At 40.7% G+C, this 22,865-nt stretch overlaps 1 protein-coding gene across 2 annotated transcripts in view; it reads left to right on the top strand.

Annotated features, from left to right (window-relative positions):
* Nucleotides 1-22,865, top strand: part of TMEM132B (transmembrane protein 132B) — a 676,739-nt gene that overhangs the window by 207,455 nt on the left and 446,419 nt on the right. For both annotated transcript variants that reach the window (XM_074205372.1, XM_074205371.1), the window contains exon 2: nucleotides 3,880-4,774. In XM_074205372.1, the coding sequence (XP_074061473.1) occupies nucleotides 3,880-4,774 (895 nt within the window). The remainder of the gene's footprint in view (nucleotides 1-3,879; nucleotides 4,775-22,865) is intronic.

Below are 22,865 nucleotides of genomic sequence, written 5' to 3'. Positions count from 1 at the left end.
TTTATCTGATGTGATTTGGCAGTGAAAAAAGAGAATGAGAATTTGGACTACACAATCAAATGAGATAAAATTTGTAAAAACTCTGGTGCTTGGTAGGTGATATATAAATGCTTGTTTCCTTCACTTTCCCTTCTCCATCAGGAGAGGAACTTAAAAAAAAATTTTTTTTTTAGGTTTTTGCAAGGCAATGGAGTTAAATGGTTTGCCCAAGGCCACACAGCTAGGCAATTATTAAGTGTCTGAGGTCGGATTTGAACTCAGGTCCTCCTGACTCCAGGGCCGGTGCTTTATCTAAGAGAGGAACTTTTAAGAGTTCCCTTCTCTATTAAGATAGGATCTTGCTCAATGAACAGGCATTGGACAAACCTCTATACTCTGCCCTGATTGCTCCACACCTGGTGTTGTATTCAATTCATAGTTTCACAATTGAGAAGAGCATTGATTCGATGAAGGGCAACTGGGATGGTTAACAGTCTTCAGTTCTGGCCACCTTGTTGCTGTTTGTTAGTTTTCTCGAATAAGATGATGACATCAGGGAGAAGATTCCATGACATGCAAATGAACTGAACTTAAATGAGGAAGGGCGGTGCAGTCACCAACTTCACTTTCTCCGGGATGGGATGAAGGTACTACAGCAGAAAGGACTTGGGAGGGAAAACAATGATTTTATTCCAATATTAAAAGGACTGCCTGTGGCAGAGGGATTAGAATTAGGCAGAATTGGGAGCAATGAGTAGAAGTTGCAAAGAGGCAAAATTTAAGCTTGAAGTCAGGAAATAATCTCTAAACTGATCGACTGCTTTGGGGGAGTGGTGGAGGTCTTCAAATCAAATGGTTAGTCATTTATTGGATATGATGTAAAGGAGATTTCTCTTCAGCCTTGTGTTGGATCAGATCAACTCCAGGGACCCTTCTAACTCTGGCATCCCTTCTTCCAGCATTGACATTTGACCTTGGGGAAGAGAGGGATGCAAACTTTTTGTTAAATTTGACATCTGAGACCTTGCTTCACTGATAAAGTCCATGTGGGTCCCCATCATCATTTTATTTTTAATTATGAAAGGTTCCTCAATGCCCCAGTTGACAGAAACCACATGTTTATATAACATATAGGGTAATGAAAACTAAGTATAACTGTCAAAGTGATAAAATATTAACATGCCATATGCAGTAGAAGCACGGGTAGACTGATTGGCAGAAGCTGAGAGAGCTAGTGGTATTTCACCGTCATTTTTCATTGAGAGTGACTGCCCACGGATGGCTATGATGCCTTTCTTTCCCCATAAATGTTTGGCCATTGCCCTTTGATTAGTATTAACTGATGAATTTCTCTCTTTTCAGACCTTTTCAGTGATTATTTGGAAGGCCTCAAAAAAAGTGCTTAATATCGTTCTTCTCTTAATTATTTAAAGGCTTTCTGGTTTTAATGAGGGTTAGCAGAAAGGGTTATATCAGAAGGGGGGTAGTCTCTTGGAGCTGAATAGATCTCTTCAGTGATTTCCTGTGTGACTTTGGACAGCTTCCTTTAGTGGCTCTCTGTGTTACCTTGGGCAACTACCTTCCGTGGCTCTTTGCTATTTCCTGACAGATTTTTTTCAGGCATTTAAGGCCTCCCACAGTCTGATAACTTGCCTCTCTACACTCCTCATACTGTCATACTCTGGTCTGCTCTTTTCCTCATACTCAGGATGTTCCCCCTAATCCGCTTCACCGATTAGTTCCTGCCCAGCTTTTGAAACCCTTCCTCAATGGCTCTGCTTCTTCCATGGGGCCTTTTCTGATTCTTCTAGATGGCAATCATCTTCCCTTCTACAGCTTCCATTGTACTTCATTTATTTATTTATTTATTTATTTATTCATTCATTCATTCATTTGTTTGTTTGTTTGTTTGTTTTTGAAGCGAACTCTCTTGCTCTAAATCAGAGATAATGGGCATAATCCCAGTTTTGTTAAATGTTCTCTGTGTGACCTTGGGTAGTTGCTTCATCTTATCTCCCTGAGGAATCAGCCCCTGGGGGACTGGACTAAATTATCTTTAATATTTCTACCAATTCTGTCCCTGGGTGAAAACCTTTTATGAGCATTCTCTTCCCCCGAATGGGTGTTCTCCCACTTGCCAACCTCTGGAGAACACCTTCCCCCACTCATCAGTAGGGCACAGTTTGTAAAACAGCTCCACAGGGGTGCCTCCTGCTGCTGACTCAGCCTCAGCTTCTGCCTCAGGATCCAGGATTGGGACAGGGTCCAACCAGTCAGGTAACAGCTTTAACTTTGACACACAAAGCCCCAAGTCCCTCTGTAGCCTACAGCTGGCCACCGCCTTGGGTGGGCCTTCTCCCCGCTATCCTCTCTATATCCTCTTCCCCAGACCACTGTCAAAATCATATCTCTAAAGCACAGGTCTAACCACCCTACTCCTTTGGTCAGTAACCAACATTGGCTCCCTATTACCTCCCAGATCAAAAACAAACTCTGACATTTAAAATGCTTTATAATATGACTCTGTTCTACCTTTTCAGGCTTCTTACATTTGACTTTTTTTTTTTTTTTGCTAAGAGTCCTCAATCTTCAAGGAATTTATGAACTTGTGTTTTCATTTTTCATTTTTCACAACAATTTCATTATGATCAGTTTCCTCTTATAATTTCATGTGTTTTATTTTGTACATTTAAAAATATGATTCTGAGAAAGTGTTTGTAAGGTTTAATCAGCTTGCCAAAGAGGTCCAGGGCACAGCTAAAAAGTTAAGAATCCCTATTTTAAATACTATTACATTCAAGAAATGTAAACTCTTTGGGGACAGGGACTGTTTCAATTCTGTCTTTGTGTCCAACACTCCTAATACAGTACTTGAGACATAGTATATACTTAATATATACTTGATGATTAATTTTTCTTTTTAGTTTTTTTTTTTTGCAAGGCAAATGAGGTAAAGTGGCTTGCCCAAGGCCACACAGCTAGGTAATTATTAAGTGTCTGAGGCCGAATTTGAACTCAGGTCCTCCTGACTCCAGGGCCAGTGGTCTTTGCATTGTGCCACCTAGCTGGCCCTTGATGATTGATTTTCAATCATTAATGCATTTATCAGGTAATAGTATACATTTTAGTATAGCGAAGTATGATGAAGTCTATAGAGATCCTGGCCTCAGAGCCAGGAACACTGGACAAATTGCTTAACCTTTTGGTGCTTGAGTTAACATTCTAAGACTGTTAAGTTGAAGAGAAGGTTTCAGCTTGCATTGTTAGAGAGACTCTGGCTCTCATTAGGCAGTTTCTTATTCCAGTGCAATCCCCAACCCATCCTTCTCTCTATTGTGTTATAATTGGCTTTTAAATTATTCTGTTTCAATTCATTATTATTAATAATATGTTATTGTTTATTATTATCTATGTTATTTATTACCCTATTAGACTCTAAGGTCCCTGAGGAGCTGAACTATCTTATCCAAAAATTTTGTGTCTTTCCCTTTACTCTGTACAAAATAAGTATCTTGTTTCTGCTGTATACATTACTGTTATTCGATTATTCAGTTGTATGTGACTCTCTGTGACCCCACTGGATTGTACTGTCCATTGGGTTTTCTTGGTAAAGATACTGGAGTGTTTTGTCATTTCCTTCGTCAGTGTAACTGTAGATACTTAATACATATTTGTTTTTGTTAAGTCTTTGAAGAAGTCATGAGGTTCCAAGTCTCCCTATGCATAATGAAGGTTAGATGGGAGAGCATAATGTTAGAGTGAACCAGGAGTGATTGCCTTAAATATATTGGGTGGGTAGTCAGAGGATGGTCTCAGTTTATGCTGGGAAGGGAAGAATACTTAATGAACTAAACTTTGAAATTGTTTTTTTTTTTCCATTTCTTTCTTTTGGTTGTGCAGTGATGGAGAGCCGGGGAATAATGGACAGTCTCCAGAGATTTTCCTCCTTACCTGCCTATCTCCCCATGAGCTACCACATCTGCAATGCTGAGGTCTCCTTCTTTCTGAAAGAAGCTAACCAGGACCTCATGAAGAACTCCAGTCTGCAATCTAGAGTAGAGTCCTTCTTCATCTATCGAGCCAAGGAGCCCCCCATTTTGAATGCCAGTTATGGCCCCTTTTCTGTGGAGCAGGTCATCCCCCGAGACCTCTTGCTGACTTTGGCACCCTTTGGCCACTCGGAGAAATTTACTTTTAATTGGAAGCTAAAGTCCCATATCCTCGACAGCTCCATCTATTCCAACAGACCTAAAGTGCAGACATTGTTTTATGTCACAGGAATGGACTGGGAGGAGAACAACCCAGTGGAAGACTTGCCCTGCGTTAAGATGTTTGCCATTCTAGAGGCTAGAGAGGTGGTGGCCAGCTGTAGGCTGCAGGGGGACTTGGGGCTTTGTGTGGCAGAGTTGGAACTGTTACCTGACTGGTTGGACCCTGTCCCAATCCTGGATCCTGAGGCAGAAGCTGAGGCTGAGTCAGCAGCAGGAGGCACCCCTGTGGAGCTGTTTTACAAATTGTGCCCTGCTGATGAGTGGGGAAGGTGTTCTCCCGAGGATGGCAAGTGGGAGAACAACATCCATTCGGGGCAAGAGAATGCTCATAAAGGGTTTTCACCCAGGGAGAGGATTGGCAGTGTAGTCGTCTACCCAACACAGGACCAGATGAAACGATCCCTTGTGAGGCTGGATGAAAATCTTGTGATATCTCTGCCACTCAACCCTGTCCGGGAAGGGGACACCGTCACCTTCTTTGTGTCCCTGGCTGGCGGCTCTACTGCAAACCACTTTACTCTCAGGTAATTATCAGTTAGATAATTCTCAAACATGGCTTCTGTGCCTCTGGTTTAGGCACTTTGGGAAGACAAAAGAAGTATAGGCCATAATACTGATTCTCAAGGTGCTCCTAGTCTAGCCGGGGAGCTAGAATCTGCATCTGAGAAACCTTTGGAGGATAATCCATTGCACCACAGCATGTTAGCACAGTAGATACGTTTTACAAGGAGGAGGGATCACTGTGGGTTAGAGCAGGCCAAAATGACTTTATAAGGTGAGCCTTGAAGAATGGGGAAGATTTGGAATTTAAAGCTCTTTATTAACTTCCTTTCTTAAGATGCCTCTTCACTCACCTTCTGTTCCAGTCATACTGGTCCATTAGGTGTTCCCTGGACTGCATCATCTTGTATCGCTGTCCTTGGTACCTGAAACGCACTCCCCCTCTCTCTGCCTTAGGACTCCTAGCTTTTTTCAAAGCACAAATCTTGGTGGTCATGATCTTGCCTCAGGTCTTTCTTTATTCCTCTTTATCCCTTCTCCCCATCACAGTTTTTATTACTTTCTCTCAGTATTGTTTTTGTCTTTGCTTTTTTGTGTGTATGTGTGTATACATACATGCATATATATATAGTCTATCTCTTTGTCTATCTATCTATCTATCTATCTATCTATCTATCTATCTATCTATCATCTATCTTATCAATCTCTCCAGTAGCACATAAGCTTCTAGAAGGCAGGGATTCATTGATTTTTGACTTTGTTTCCCCAGTATTTAACATACTGTTTTCATATAGTAGTTGCTTAATAAATATCCATTGGGTTGATGGGAGTAAATTTTGATTAGAGAAGGGGGAGGGGGGTATTTCAGACCAGAAGAACATTCTGAAACAAGACACAGAGGCCAGAATATGCAATATGTCTTCATTACGTGTATGGGGTCTTGCATATATTAGGTGCTGCGTGCATTTTCAGCTGAATTCAATTGGTTGTGAGAGAGATTGGGTTGTTTATAGTGGAAGAATCTTGCAGGGGAGGGCTTGTTTTCAAAGTCAGGGAGATGAGCTAATTGAAAAGGAAGGTAGAAGCTGCTGCTGCTTTAGTCCTAACAAGAATATTCTGAAACTTCCTATAGGAAGCTTCCAACAGGGAAGATGAACTGGCCTCTGGAACATTGTTCTTAAAAGTAATTCTTAATTAGAAAAGTGATCACACTGATAAAGAAAGACAAAAAGAGCAGTGCAGCTGCAGGGTATTGGGTGACTTTTCCTGTGGGTCTGCATTCGAGTTTCACTTCGTTATGCATTTCCTCAGGGAAAGTCTCCTGCATTGGCTCATACTATAAAATGCTTGAGGCCTAATGGTCAGAATATGCCAAAGGGCTAGGCAATCATAAGTCTTCCCTTGACACCCCTTGCTAATCCTTCCCTTATTCTCTTGAGTATGCCTATATTGGAGTATGTAAGATGCTGATGGTGAGACTAATAATAACGAACATTTCTATATTATGTGCCAAGAACTTTATAAATATTATCTTGTTTGATCTGCACAACAACCCTAGGGGGTTATTATCCCCATTTGCCAGATGTGGAAACTGAAGCAAACAAAGACCAAGTGACTTGCCCTGGGTCACACAGCTAATGAGTATCTGAGATCAGATATGAGGTCTTCCTGACTGTAGGCTCAGTGTTCTAGCCACTGCACCACCCTGACTTGTAGTTACTTTTGGATTCTGTCAGTAGGGGAAGCCCAGGCTGAAAAGGCAGAAAGGACCCCAGGATTGGGGAGGGCTTTGAATGCAGAATGAATGGATCAGACTTTATCTTGAAAGCAATGGGGAATCATTGAGGGTTTTGGAGCAGGGGAGTGACATAGAATCTGAGAATTTTAGAACTGGAAGAGAATTTTTGATATAGCCCATGGCTATTTGTTTTAATCAAGCTTAAAATTTCAGATATCTGAGAACATTTCTCGATAACATTTTTTTTTTGGTTAGACTTTCTCCCCTTTGGCTAATAGCCAAAGAATAGGTCTTCAGTGAGAGACGGGCCCCTTTCTTTTGTGCACTTCAAAGGCTGCTGTAACAGGATTTATGCTTGTGCCTTGGCATTGCTGAGTAAAGTTGAGGGTGGTGAGAGGGAGTGGGGATCATGGGATAATAGTGAGATTTAGATCTGGAAAAGCCCTTAGAAGCTGTCTTGTCCATCTGCCTTGCTTCATAGTTGAGCATTCTGGGACTCAGAGAGGGGACAGTGACTTGCTCTAAAAATTTCAGATAGTATCTGAGCCAGAATTCAAACTCACATTCTCTGAAATGAGTATTTGTATAAGGAGAGAGAGAGTGAAAAGGGGGAGCTGGGATAGCAGAGAGGGACTTTCCCCATCATTCTCTTTACTTTTTTTTGTTTGGGTGTGTGGCAAGTGGTACCCGCATTCTCATTAAGCAATCATCATTTCTGGTACCAGGGAACAAAAGAGTAGGTACTATAGAACAGGGAAATGTGCTTGGATCTGGACCATTCAGAGAATCTGGGCTTGGGCAAAGTCTTCTTGACGGCTTGATTTCTCATTTTCCCCCATCTGTAAAATGGGGAGGGGGGGTTAAACAAGATGGCCGGGGTGGCTAGGTGGCGCAGTGGATAGAGCACCGGCCCTGGAGTCTGGAGGACCTGAGTTCAAATCCAGCCTCAGACACTTAATAATGACCTAGCCGTGTGGCCTTGGGCAAGCCACTTAACCCCATTGCCTTGCAAAAAAAAAAAAAAAGAATGTATAAACAAGATGGCCTCCTCCTTCTCCAAATCTATGATTCCATTAGCTTCTAGAGTTAGCTTGAAGCTATCTTCATTGTATTTGTAGAAGATAAGCTTGTATCATGACGCTATCATTTGGTGGCAAAAGCTTCTTTGTTAGTCCCCAGATCGATATATGTTTCACAAACAAGAACAGTAGTAGCATAGCCACTTGTCCTGGAACTGTTTGTATCTGGCTTCCTTCAAGCAGAAAAATGAGAACAAAGTAATAAACAATTATAATAGTAATGCTAATGATTGCTGGCCTTTGTAGAGTGATTTTAGAGTTGCCAATTTTTTTTTTAAATTTTTTTTGCAAGGCAGTGGGGTTAAGTGGCTTGCCCAAGGCCACACGCCTGGGTCATTATTAAGTGTCTGAGGCTGGATTTGAACTCAGGTCCTCCTGACTCCAGGGCCGGTGCTCTATCCACTGCGCCACCTAGCCGCCCCGAGTTGCCAAATGTTTTACATGGATTATTGCATCTTTGTCTCTCAGCAACCTGGTGCTATCAATGTTCTTATCCTTATGTCATAGGTGAGGAAACTGAGGTTCAGAGAGAGAAAAAAAAACTTGCTCATTGTCATAAAGAGGGACTATTCATCAATCAGTCAAGAATTAAATTATTAAATGCTTACTATATACCAGTTTATCAATGAAATAAGTTGGGAAAGCAAATACAAGGAAAGAGAAAGGCAGTCTCGGCCCTCAAAGTGTGGACTTTCTAAGGGTGGGAAGACAATACATAAAAGGAGAATTTAAAAGAGAGGGAGGAAGAGATAAGGCGGGGAGGAAGTTGGGGAGGGCATTAGGTACCTGGGACAGAGCTTTGCAGAGAATAAAGAATGACTGGTCTGGGCCCTTTCGTAAGTGAAGGCTTCTGGGAGGAACTAATTCACTAATGGGAGAAGGGACCAGCATTGTCTTCAATACACTCCATTGCTTTTCCAAAATCAGATTTCTTATATCTGACAAATTGAACACTTGAGACAGAAGAAGGTTTAGTGGCTTGTCCACAGTTATACCATTTATCAGTGGCAGACCTGGAAACCAGAACCCAGGCAGGTCTTAAAGGATGCTAGGACTCTCTTTTCCCCCTAAATGACAATTTTTTTTACAAGGTTCTAGAAAACAGGAGGTCAGTTTTAGGATCTTAACTTGTTTGATGGATAGGTAGAATATTAGAACTTCAAGGTACCTTTGGGAACCTATTGTTCTCCCTGGCTTGGTTAAAAACCTATCTTGAGCCTCCAGCTGTGTTCATAAATGTCCAACTTTGTGATATGGAGAACGCACAGGAAAAAGTTCTTTCTTTTATTGCTGATGGAAAATGTATTGAAGTAAATATTTTTGCCTTGGGAAATCTGTTGTTTACTGCTACAAGTGATTGTCTGTTTTAATCATGTCCTTTATAAGTGGAAGGGGGGGTACAGTTGGCTTTGGCTCCAATGAGACACTGCATCTGAATGCAAGATAGTCACAGATCCATATTTCTGAGTTTAAATTGTGTTGAGAGGGAATAGAGATGTTCAGTCTTCATGTGTCATATTGCTATTTCTGACAGCATGTGTTGGTGTGTTGGGAGATGCTAGTTTGGGGGACAGTAGTTCTTATTCAGGAGCACAGAGCTAGAAACAGGTTAAATATGAATGCCCAAAGAACATGAAGGAACTAATTGGCTCCCCTGAAGGCAGCAGTGTGTGGTGGAAGGAGGGAGGAGAGAGAAATCAACTTAGACTCCTCTGGAGTCTATCACATTTTGGAGAAAACTTGAAACCTGAACCTTCTCTGGGTGCTGAGGCAGGACTGCTCAGAGGAGAGAGTACTGTTTCATATGGAGTCAGATAACCTGGCTAAGAAGTCCATCTCTCTGTTTTCTTGACTGTATTACTTTGGGCAAGTCATTTCCCTGATTTGAGTCTCAGAATAATTATCTGTAAAATTCTGTTTGAATGTAAGAAGACAGAGAGAATTTCATTTTTGTCTTTGTATTCCCAGCAAAATGACTGGCGTACTTTTTTGGGGGGGAGAGCATGGTGATGGTATTTGTGATTTTTGCCTTGGCAAAAACTCCCAGGGATGATTCTGCCAGATCAGGATATTCTCTGCAATTTAAAGCCCTTGAGAGTGGTTAATTCAAGGTCATACCACCACTATATATAAGAGATAAGACTCAAACTCCTATCTTTCTGACTCCAAGACTAATTATCATTGACATCACATTGCCTTTCTGGAATATCACAGGTGTGAAAGAAATGATAATTTTTTTGAATTGACTCAATCTATGATCCTATGGCCCTGTTAAAATTCACTTCTGCAGTTTGAATATTCCATCATATCCCTTTTTTGAGGGCAACTAAATGGATAGATAGACTCACTCCTCTTTCTGAATTCGTCTGACTTTTGAAACTACCTTATGACATTGGGCAAGTCACTTCACTCTGTTTGCCTCATTTTCTTCATCTATAAATAAGCTAAAGAAGGAAATGACAAACCATTCCAATATCTTTGCCAAGAAAATTGCAAATGGAGTCATGAAGAGTCAGCTATCACTACTGCTGCTGATGTTTGTCCTTCATTCTGGAAGAAGGCAAAGACATTGTGGAGGTGATGTCATGACAAGCACATGAATTGTATTTGAGTGAGGAGGTGCTGTACATATCATCAGCCTCACTTTCTCCTCCAGAGCCATCTGGATCCAGTGGCCAGATATGAATCAGGCTGACCGGAGATGGCCCAGGATATAAGGAAATTGGGGTTAAGTGACTTGCCTAAGGTCACACAACTAGTAAGTGTTGTGTCTGAAGCTAGATTCCAAATTCCATTCTCCTGATTCCAAGGCCAGTCCTCTATCCACTGTGCCACTAAGCTGCCCCATACATGACTGGAAAAAACCCCAAACAACCATGATCCCCTAAATGTGCAAGGAAATTTTTGGACTCAGCATCTTTTGACTAAGTCATCTAACCTTCCTCTGTGGTTCAGTTCCTCATCTTTGAAATGATGGAATTGGATTGGGTGTCCTCCAAGTTCCCTTCTATCTCTAATCCAGTCCTTCAAGGAGTTTACTAATTCTGTTCTCAGTTTAGGGTAAGTGCTGAGAGGGAGATGGAAGTGGAAGTCTTACTTTCAGCACAAAGTTGATAAAGAGAATGAGAGTTTAAGAAATGAAGGTGGCCTCTGAGGTTGTTGCCAATTTTGGTGTTCAACTCAAATACCATTTTCTACAAGAGACTTTTCTTCATCTCTTCAATTTTCCCTTCCCATCCAAATGCTAATGCTTTCTCCTCATAATCTCTGTATATTTTCTATGCACCTATTTCTTTGCATAATTCCACTGTGCCACCAAGCTGCCCTATACATGACTGGAATGTAAACTTCTTGAGGGCAGAGACTAGGTTTGCCTTTCTTTGAGTTTCCATTGTTCATCAGTGAATAGAGCACTGATCTTGGATTCAGGAGGATGGGGGTTGGAATCTGGCTTTAGACACTTGCCACTTACTATCTTGGTGACCTTGGGCAAGTCACTTAACCCTCACTGTCCCTCATCCAGGGCTGTCTCTGGTCAGCCTGATTCATATCTGGCCACTGGACCCAGATGGCTCTGGAAGAGAAAGTAAGGCTGGTAACATAGTACAACTCCCCCCCCCCCCCAATCCAATTCATGTGCTTGTCATGTTGATTAATTGATTTTTAGGAATGTAATAAAGACTGGAGGCTAGACTGACTTACTAGAGTTGATCAAATTTTGAACATCTTCCACTTTACTTAGAATACTAATTAATACTCATCATTCAGGAATCACCTGATAGTTTTGATGATAGTGAATACATGAAGCAATCATAATTTATTCAGTGGGTGATCTCCTTGAGGAGGGGAGAACTCTTTTTAGAAATGCTGGTTACAACCTCTTTTACTTAATCTTAGGGAGTTATTTGAGAGATTTAGAAGTTAAGTCACATAGCTGATGGCACAGACAGTATTTGAATCTGGGACTTCCTGACTCTAGATTTTTTCTTTTTGGTGGGACAGCTTGGTGGTGCAGAGGATAGAGCAGGGGCCTTGGAGTCAGGAGGATAGGGGTTTGAATCTGGCCTCAGACTTCATACTTTATACCCGTGTGACCCTGGGCAGGTCATTTAACTCTGATTGCCTTGCATCCAAGGCTAACTTCAGTTCTGATTTATATCTGGCCACTGGACCCAGATGGCTCTGAAGGAGAAAGACGAGACTGGTGACTTAGCAAGCCCCCCTTACTCAAATTCAATTCATGTGCTTGTCATGCCATCACCTCTTTGAAGTCATGGTCTTCTTCAAGACTGAAGGGCAAGCATCATCATCCTGACTCTAAATCTAGCACTATAGTCCTTACATGAGGATGTCTCAATGATATTAAAATAACCATCCATAAAATTTAAAGATAGATTTAAAAATATTTTTAAAATAGCCATTTTTCATGCCAAGTATTCATAATTTCCAAACTAGGCGGAAGGAAAAACTTTGAAATATAGAGACTTAGAGGAAGAAATCAAAACCATATGCTAACAAGATGAAAATCATACCTATTATTTATGTCTGGAAGTTCTATTTAGGATTCCTTCAGAGAACTACAGAACATGGAGTATTTTTATTCAGGTTCAAGGTACAGTTATTTTCTCTACCTGTGAAATTGTGCATGGAATACTAACTACAAGAGAATAATAGCAGGATATCGACTTGTCCCAGGACCATATAGCTAAACTCTATTGAAAACTTTGAGGATGAGATGAGAATGATGATGATGATAATAGTTCATAAATAAGGAATTCATTTTAAGCATGGCAATCATCATGATATAGGAGAAGAGTGAAGAAAGAAAATGAAAGTAAAAGAGAAACCAAAAGTGAAAAAAGAAGTGAGGAGGAAAGTATGAAAGGAGAAAGAGAAAGTAAAAAAATAAGTCAGAAAAAGTGAAAAAGAGAAAGGGGAGGGGAGGAAGGGGGGAGAGAGAGAGAGAGAGAGAGAGAGAGAGAGAGAGAGAGAGAGAGAGAGAGAGAGAGAGAGAGGATAAAGAAGAAATTGGTTTACATTCCCTTAAATTTTCAGGATTCTGGTCAACTCTTGGTTTCAGAGAAGCTGTTGATCTGCACTGATAGAGGGAATTTCCTCACTTAGAAGTGCCCAATAACAATGAAACCACTGGTCCAGTCCCTCTTCCTTGTATTAGACCAAGTATTTTCACTGGCATGCAGGAAGTGTTGCTTAGTATATAGAACATTATATTTGGAGTCAGGAAGACCTGGTTTGAAAGACCATGTCTGGAATTTTGCCCTCTGGGCTAAATCACTTAATTTCTCTGTCCTTTAGATAACTCTCTAGGATTTATCACCTAAATCAAAGGACAGTAACCATGAGCATAGATGGTGGGAGCTCCCTCAGAAATTGCAGGTGACCCCTATATTTTAATTTTGAGTATGCCATCTTCCCTTCTCTCCTCCTCTCAGTTTCTCCCTCTCTTCCTCCCTGTCCACTTCAGCCTTTCTCTATTATCCTCTATATTTTGCATGAGTTTCTTATTTTCATTCAGAAATCTCCTTGTCTTTCCTTCTCTGAAGAGAGACTAGCTCTTGAGGTCAACCCAGTATACTCTTCTCGCTCTCTCTCTCTCTCTCTCTCTCTCTCTCTCTCTCTCTCTCTCTCTCTCCTCCTCTCCCCTCCCCACCTTTACTTTAGGAGCATTATTTTTTCTTTTGTTAGGTGGCCCAATTCCACTGTGAAGAGGATAGGACCTGATATTACTTGCCAGTTCTACCTTCAAATATCAGGGAGGAGTTCTAGTTTTTGGTTTCTGATCTTTGGCGAATTTCTTTCTTTTTTTTAATCTCTGGACTTTAGTTTCCCCTTCTGTGAAATGAATGGTTGAATCTAATGATCTCTCCAACTTCTCCTAGCTCTGACATTCTCTGTTTTAGGGATTCTCCAACTTCGGATATTCCCTGTTCTAAGACCACTCCCAGCTTTGATATTTACTGTTCTAAGGGTCCTCCAACTCTTGACTTTCTCAATTTTAAGGTCCCTCCCATATCTTACTTTCTCTGTTCAAAGATTCTTCACCCTTAGACATTCTGTAAGTTTGATATTCTTTGTTCTGAGTTTCCTACTTCTCTGACACATTCTCTTCTAAGGACCCTCCCAGCTCTGTTATTCTCTGTTCTAAGGCCCCTCCCAATGCTGACATTCCTGGTTCTAAGGTCCCTTCCAGCTTTGACATGCTCTGTTCAATGATCCATGCCAGCTCTAACACTTTCATTTCTAAACTCCCTCCCTCCCAGCTCTCGTATTTTTTGTTCAAAGACCCTTGCTGCCTCTAATCTGCTCTGTGTTCTCCTGATGATCTATGTTCTGTGAGACTGACCCATCTTCTACTCTTCTTGGTTGAGCATGGCTTCTTGTTTGCTTCATTTTCCTGGTTTTTGCCTGCCATGTAAATGACGTATATCAGTGAAATAAACAATCTGTCCTCTCTCCAGGGTATATCTCAGTTGTTTTTTTTTTTTTGAATGAGCTACAGGGATGGTGAGTAAGACTACCCAGGTAGGTTGTTGGACAGATGGCACTGGGTGCTGTGCTGCCCACTGGGGTTCATGTAAAACCAATGCTTGTCTATTTTGAATATTGGTTGCCTGTCAATCAAAATGCAACTACTTGATGGAGACATCTGCTATAATCCCTGCTGTTCTGACAAATCATGCTTCTTGTTCCTTGAGTTCCTGGAAGATTGACAGCCTCTTGTAATCTGGGCAAGGAATTCCTTTCTTTTGGAGGCTAATCAGAACATGGACTTTTAAAGAGTGGTGGGTTCTTAGAAGTTACCCAGTCCCATCTCCAATCCCATGCCAGTCTGGAATACTGACTGATCTCTGCCCTTGGACCCTGGAGTCTGGAACTAAATGAAACCCATTTGTTAATAGTTTTATAACCACAAGTGATTGGGGCAGTCATCCTGACCCCCTGGGGAAACCATTTTTACAGAACAATCTGGAGGATAGATTTTCTTTCATTATTCACTTTAAAGCAATTCAAAGCTACCAGAATCAGAACTTTTGCAAATATACGATGTTTTTTTAGAGTCTAGGACAAACATGTACCTACCTAGCTTGGGATATTTGAGACTCTTCCCAAGGTAACTGATACTCAAGGGATCTTTTATTTTTGGGAAGGCCTATTTCCTTCTAGCTGTGAGTGCCAGCCTTCACCTTGTGGGGATACTCCCACTGGGCCTCCCCTTTTCTTCAGGATCCTGCTTCACCTTTCCCCATGCTCATTTTCCTATTATCCACCTTGCTACCCAGACCAGAGTCCATGCTTTGGGGACATAAACTCTTTTAGTACTAGAGGCCCTGCCTCAGGGCCCAGATTTCCTGACTGATGAGACCCTGAGAGACCCATTATATTTAGGCAGGTTCCAAACAAGCTGCACTTTACTCCTCAGGCATATTTCTGCCATACTTAGTACCTGTGTGTCTACTCTCTGCTGTCCTCTGCCCTCCCACACCTGCCACACTTTCCAGTTCTGGCATTATGACCAGTTCTGTCATTATTCTTGGAAAGGGTACACCGGTCTTTCTCCCCTATGACCATTCACCTTCTTGATAACTTTCCAACTCAAAATACTCTTCTTTGTCCAGTACTCCCTTATTTGTGTTGTCTTCACCAATTACATGGACTCTTAGCCTTTTTTTAGGTGTCCTGAATTCCTTTGGCAGACAGTGAAGTCCATGAATCGCTTCTCAAAATAATGTTTTTAAATGCATAAAATAAAAGAAAACCAATTATATTGAAGTGCTTATTAAAAGAAATTATCAAAATATTTTAAAAATAACTTCACCAACTCTTTTCCTATTGAGAATGAAAGCTCCTTGAAGCCATGGATTTTTTGCTTTTGTGTTTTTAGTCTCATTACTTATCTCAATGCTGAATACATAGTAAGTGCTAAGTAAATGTTTGTCCATCCATCCATCCATCCATCCATCCATCCATCCACCCATCCATGAATTCATTCTTGCATTCAGTCATGTAGTCATTCCCAGACCACATTTTCCTCCATCCTTGCAGGGATGAAGACTGGGGATATGTCCCCACTCTGCTGGTGGTCAGACTCTTCTTTGCAATACTCCCCACTCTCCTCTGGGTCACCCCCTCTCCATCCCCACCTGTTTTTGTTTTAAGTAAAAAGAATTCCTAGTTACAACTTTCACTTGGAATGGAGGCATACTTTGGAGACTGCTTTGGAGATTTCTTGGGAACAAACTTAGCAACTTGGATTGAGAAACGAGGAGAGGAGAGGTAATATTCAGAGACTGCTCTGTTAGTTCAAATCCTGACCTTGCCTTTGTGAGGACTTTAATATTAATTTACTTTCTGTCTTTTGGCAAATCACCGAGCCCTCGTGGGCCTCTGCTTCTTCATCTTCAAAATGGAGATAATAATCTTTCTACCACCTTCCTTCCAGGGCCATTGTGAAGTTCAAAGGACCGTATAAGAAAACAGATGGGAAAGAGTTTTGCAAAATAAAAACCCTGGCTAAGATCCTATTTTTTAAAATTATTGTTATTTTTAAAGGACAGACTTACTATGATATTAGTCACACACAGGGCTGTATTGGAGTTAATCATGTATCCATTACAATACAAATATTTTTTTAGGGTCTTATGAACAGAATAGTATTTAATAAGTTCTTGTAGTGACTTGAATTGAAGAGTTGTTGAAATATGCAATTTTATTTGAGTGTTATAACAACACTGTATAATAGGCAGTCACTATTAGCCTATTTTACAGTCAGTAGGGCAAGCACTGATCTGGGCTGCAACAGCAACTGTTTTGGTACAGATCCTAATGAGATTATATATACACACTAATAACTAATCCATCATCCATCAATCTATAAGAATTTAAATACCCACTTTGTGCCTACAAATACAAAGAATGAGATGATCCCCTTTCTTAAACTTATAACTGCAGTCCTCTAGGTTTAAAATGTCCTTCAGTGCTCAGTTCAAATGCTATCTCCTTGGGGCCCTTAGGTGGTGCAGTGATAGGGCAATCTTGGAGTTCAAATCTGGCCTCAGACACTTGATATTTACTATCCACAAAACACCAAAAAAACCTAAAAAACAAAACATGCTATTTCCTGAGAGGCTTTCTCAAGTGCTTCCCCGACAAAATAACTGTTGCATTTTACTCATAAGATTTTTGAGGGTAGGGACTGCTTTTATCTCTTTGTCTCTAGGGTATAGTACAATGTCTGGTACACGGTAGGTGCTAAATAAATGTTTGTTAAATTGAATTGCATTGAAATTCCTAGCATGTCTGAGCTGGAAGAAAACTCATGGACTCTCTGGCCCAACTTCTTCATTTTATAGAGAGACTGAGACCATAACTGGAAGGTACTCTATCTAGTTGGAGTCATAAAGTGGCAGAGTTGAAGTTCAAAAATGAATTGAAAATCTCTTTACATATATAATCTTGTTTGAGCCTGTGGGATAGGAAGCCCCCTTTTTTATGGGGCCTCAGTTTCTCCCTCTGGAAAAGTGTTGAACCTAGAAGGCCTCTAAGGTTTCTTTTAGTTTTAAAATTATGATTTTTTGACCTAATCCACCCTAGAAACTGAGGTCCAGATAATGGAGGTGACTTCCTTAGGGTCCTGCAGCAAATGATGACCACAATAAGATGAAGTCTCAGGTCTCTTGCATTTGAGTCTGGTACTTTTCTCCTTATATTACATTATCTTTTTTTTTTTCTCTAGCCGCTTGGACTCTAGACTTCTAAAGTTGTTGTTGGTTGATTAATTATTGAGTCATCTCTTTTGTCTGCAGTGAAGTCCACATCAAGGTATAGTGGAAAGAGACCTTGTTTGGGATCCACGAAGACCTCACAATAGCTTTGACTTCACAACCAACTGTTTGGGCCTGGTTGAGTTCCAAGGGGTGATGCAATGGAGACAATGCTGGATTGGAATCAGAAGACTCATCTTTTCTATTGTATGACCTTGAGCATGTCACTAAATCCCCCTAGATCCCATTTCCTCATCAATAAAATGAAGGGGTTGGAGAAAATGGCTTCTGATTTCTATAATCTCTCCCTGGGCCTCCATTTCTTTTTTGTTCAATGATAGTGTTGGACTATATGGTCTGAGATCCCTTCTGGTTGAAGAATTCTAGGCTTGTAGGGTTGATATGCACACCATCATGAGACAATTCCCCACCACATTTTTTTGGTTATAGAATGGTAATGGTCACAAAACATTGTCTATGCCAAAGGGGGAAGCTTCAAAGCCCTTACTAGATGTTGCCTGAAGAGCCCCATTTTCTGGGTGTGGGAAATAATTCTTGCCATGAGTACTTGAAGATTTAAAAGAAACCGATGGGTAACTTCAATTTGGGGATTCTTTTTAATATCTTTTTAGAGAGTTTTATTTGAAATTGGAATTGTGGGCAAAATCGACCTGCTGTAATTGATTTGTGGAGAGCTGGTTCAATTTTCTTCTTCAGTGTTAACAGATGTCTTACCTTAGGTTACCTCATCAGTAATTTTAAACAGATTCAGAGAAGATCAGCCAGTGAGGCACATACAGTACATTGTATGATCATTTTATTTCAAGTTGAGAGAGGAGAATCATTTCTTTTTTTTTTTTTTGCAAGGAAAATGGGGTTAAGTGACTTGCCCAAGGCCACACAGCTAGGTAATTATTAAGTGCCTGAGGCTGGATTTGAACTCAGGTACTACTGAGCCAGGGCCGGTGCTCTATCCACTGTGCCACCTAGCCGCCCCAGGAGAATCATTTCTTGACAGCTTTATCAGATTTTCCTTTGAACTCAAGTGGCAGTTCCCTTTTATTTCCCTTTTGTTTACATTTCTCTTTTAGAAAGAGATGAAATAGATAGATGATGAAGGATTATAGATATGATGGGGTAGATAGAGGTGATAGATATATTAAAACTATAGAGACAGATAAATGATAGCTAGATGGTCTTCTAGATTAGAGTCAGTAGGGCAAGTACTGGCTAAGGTAACAAAAGAAACTTGGCTTGATCTTATAACGTGCGAGTTGCCCAATGTCACACAGGTTGGAATAAGTGAGTGTCTGAATTTGTATTAATGCTCAGGCCTCTTTGATTCCATCTTGCTGCATCTCAGTTAAGAGAACCAACAACAAAGTGGCATAATGCATAGGGTACTGAACCTGGAGTCAGGAAGACTCATCATCCTGAATTCAAGTCTGACCTCAGTCACTTACTAGCTTTGTGACCCTGGGCAAGTCACTTTCCACTGTTTGCCTCAGTTTTCTCACCTGTAAAATGAACTGGAGAAGGAAATGATAGAACATTTCAGTATCTGTGTTAAGAAAACCCCAAATGAGGAGTTGGACAAGACTGAAACGACTGAACAACAAAAATGTTTTGAAAAAAGTATGATTCTTAGTGTGTCATTAGAAAATTGGAAGAGGGTCACAGGGGTCAGAAGACCATTTTTTATTTTTCTTTGTGTCATGGGCTACTATGACTCAAGGGGAAAAATTGCCAAAGTGTCTAGTCTGCTGATGATGAGTCTTTCCATGCATGGAAGGGTGGGTCAGTGGTGCTTTATCCACTGCACCACTATTTGGCAGTCTTAGGAGTAAACCTGATTTCAGTTACCATTGGTAAGTCATGTGATTGGAAAATGAAGGGTGTGTTCAATATTGCCTTAATTTTACAACTAGCAATGTACCTGTGGAGTGAAGGATGAAGTCTGTTCTTCTATACATAGCACAGGTTCTCTGTGAAAGATAACTGAACAATCAACTCCTTTAGGGAAAAAAAAAACCATCTCATTTTATCTTGTCTTTTGGAGGGGAGATGCAATGGGGTGTAGATGAATTCAATTCCATCAAATAAATATTTATTAAGTACCTACTTTGTGCACAGGTGATACAATTAACTAAAAGAAAGACATTTCTCCTGCCTTCAAGGAGTTTTTAATCTAATGGGAACATGGTACATAAAAGGAGGCAGGAAGGCAGGAATAAGTTGGGATACCAAAGGGTCCCTGTGTCTCTACGGAGTTGAAGTTAGGCAGGGCAGCAGACATAGAGTGGAGTGAGTTTAGAGTTCAGTTTCTGCCCACTAAAAAGGAAGGCATCCAGAGGAGTTTGGTGCCCTATTTTCCAGTTCTCCAACCCTAGGGTAGCTAGGTCATACAGTGGCTAGAGTACTGGCCTTAGAGTCAGGAGGACAAGAGTTCAAATATCTCAGACTCTTGACACTAGCTGTGTGACCTTGGGTCAGTCACTTAACCTTGATTGCCACCTCCAGTCATCCTGATTCATTTCTGGCCATCGGACCCAGATGATTCTCGAGGAGAAAGTAAGGCTTGGGGCTCAGCATCTCCTCACTCAGATCCAATATATGTGCTTGTCATGGCATTGCCTCCCTGATGTCATGATTTTCTTTGATAATGAAGAACAAATAGCATCTCCAACTTCCAATGAGAGTGAAGAGGAAGCTTAGGGAGACAGATGGTGTCAATCAAGGCTTGAGCTAGCAGCCTGTTGGCAAATGTAGAAGTGAGGAACTTATTTTGGGTAGGGCATCTTGCTCTCTGGCATTGAAGTCAGGCAGGGCAGAAGAAGCAAAAGGGAAGGAAACCTGTGATCTCCTGGTGAGAAAACTTTCTCTATCAAAGCAAAATTGGCATTTGCTCTGCCATTTATAGTCATAGTTTCCTGGATCCTTGAGAAGTTAAGTGATTTGCCTAAGGTTGCAAAGTCATTATATGCCAGAGATGAGGAACCTTTTACCCTCTTCATTCTGAGGCCAATCCCTTCACCACCTGTCACCTACCCCCTCCAAATGTCAATTATTATTGTTATTATCAGAGTCACAATTCAACCTTAGGTTATCACAACCTTGAAGCTGGACCTCTTTCCATTCCCAAACTCTGCATCGCCTTTGTATCTTAACCTTAATACATATATGTTAGTTTAAACTCATTTTCTCCGAATGGGTTGCTACTTTGAGACCTCCTCCCACCAGCCAGATGCAATCTTTTGTGACTTTGGTAGATCAATTCTTGGGGGCAACTAGGAAACACAATGAATAGAATACTCAGCCTGGAGTCAGGAAGACCGGAGTTCAAATCCAGCCTCAGAAACTTATTAAATGTGTAACCCTGAGCAAGCCACTTCATTCTGTTTGTCTCAATTTCAGATGAATTGGAGAAGGAAATGGCAAACCATTCCAGGATTTGCCAAGAGAATCCCAAATAGAGTCATGAAGAATAGGTTACAATTGACACGATTGAACAACAAAAAGATAAAATCCCAGGGAGTTGACAAGCAATTATTAAGCCCTACTGTGTGCCAGATGCCACATGAAGCACCAGGGAGGATATAAACCTAGGCCCTGTTCTCAAGGAGCTCAAAGTGCAATAGGGGAAAAAGAAGTATGTATATTCTGCAGTATAACCTATTCTAAGTAGAGGGATGGAAGCACTAATTAGACTTACACCTCTCAATATATGTAATTAGACTTAATTAACCAAAGTATATAAACAATACCCTTCTCTAAGAAGAAACTATCAGCATGAGTCTCTAAGGTTCTGATTCCTGACTGGACAAGGGCCTCTCTCTGTCCAGCTGGAGGCCATGTGTCTCCTTCTTAAAGTGGTCATCTGGCCAGTCTATGCCCTTCAGCATTGCTCTCTAGTCAATACAGAGAATCCAGGAGGCAGTCCCAGTCTAGGAACAAACTTATGGCTGATAGCTCTTATCTATCACTGTTTCTAAGTGGTTCATCACATTTTTTTTTTGCAAGGCAATGGGGTTAAGTGTGCCCAAGGCCACACAGCTAGATAATTATTAAGTGTCTGAGGTCAAATCTGAACTCAGGTCCTCCTGACTCCAGTGCTCGTGCTCCATTCACTGTGCCACCTAGCTGCCCCATCACATACTTTGTTAGTTTTCTTCAACATTATTGATAAAGTTGTTTATGGCTTTTTTCCCATTGGTGATCTATTTTATCTGAGGATATACAGTCGTTTAAGAATATGCATATTTTTAATTCCTCATCTCATTTTTAACTCATTTAATTAATTTTAATAATTAATCTTGGACAACTAAGCAGTTCTGTGGATAGAGGATCTGGTTTGGTGTTAGGAAAATTCATCTTCCTCAGTTCAAGTCTAGTCTCAAACTAGTGTGTGACCACGGGGAAGTTATTTAGCCCTGTTTGGCAAGCACCGCCACCAATGCCTTTTTTTGCTTCAGTTTCTTGATATGCCAAATGAGTTGGGGAAGAAAATGGCAAACTACTCCAGTATCCCTGTTAGAAAGAAAACCCCAAATATGATCACAGAGTCCAACACAACTGAAAAACGACTGAGCAACAATATCTATCTATCTATCTATCTAGACATTTATCTAATTTTTGAAAACCAAATGACTCAGTCATAAAATGGAGGCTTCACACAAAATTGAGTCAGTTATACTAAGTTGACAAATTTAATCCTTCTATCATTTTAAGATATTAAAACTTATTCTCACTAGACTATATATTAACAAGCTATTTTTGTATTTTGATTAAAAATTAAAATTTAGGGGAGGCTAGGTGGTGCAGTAGATAGAGCACCGGCCTTGGAGTCAGGAGTACTTGAGTTCAAATCCGGCCTCAGGTACTTAATAATTATCTAGCTGTGTGGCCTTGGGCACACTTAATCCCATTGCCTTGCAAAAACTTAAAAATAATTAAATTAAATTAAATTAGTAAAATAATTTTTAATATAGATAAAATAATAAACAGAATAAAAATAAATTCAATTTAAAGTAAAAAAAATTTAAAAACAGTGCAGCTTTCTTAGCAGTGTCTGGCACATATGATCTGGAAGGAACCACAGAAGCCATGTACTCTAGCCTTCTCATTTTATAGAAGAAGAAACTGAGCAATTTATATACACAGAGTCACATTGCTGTGGAAGGTGGAAGTTGAAAGCCAGGGTCTTTGATTTTGGGGCTCAATGTTATCTCTTCTGTCATGTTCCCTCTCTTTCTTCTTCAATAGATAGGTTTGTTCGTAGGATCATAGGATTACAACAGTAGAGCTGGAAGGGGCCTCCGAGACTGTCCAATTCAATTGTTAATTGATTAAAGATTTAAAATCTAGCACACGTTACCTTCACTCAGCTCACTCATGAGCGCCCATTAGTGACGGTGGCCTGCAGTGGGCACGGGACTTGAGGGTAACATAGTATCAAATGAGACCACGCATGTAACACGCTTTGTGACCGCCAAGTGCCATTTGAATGTCTGTTTCT

Source organism: Macrotis lagotis, chromosome X (assembly GCF_037893015.1).
Source record: "Macrotis lagotis isolate mMagLag1 chromosome X, bilby.v1.9.chrom.fasta, whole genome shotgun sequence".
In the NCBI taxonomy this organism is placed as follows: Eukaryota; Metazoa; Chordata; class Mammalia; order Peramelemorphia; family Peramelidae; genus Macrotis; species Macrotis lagotis.
Note: the sequence above shows the minus strand (reverse complement) of the source record. Positions and strands in the feature narration are given on the sequence as shown.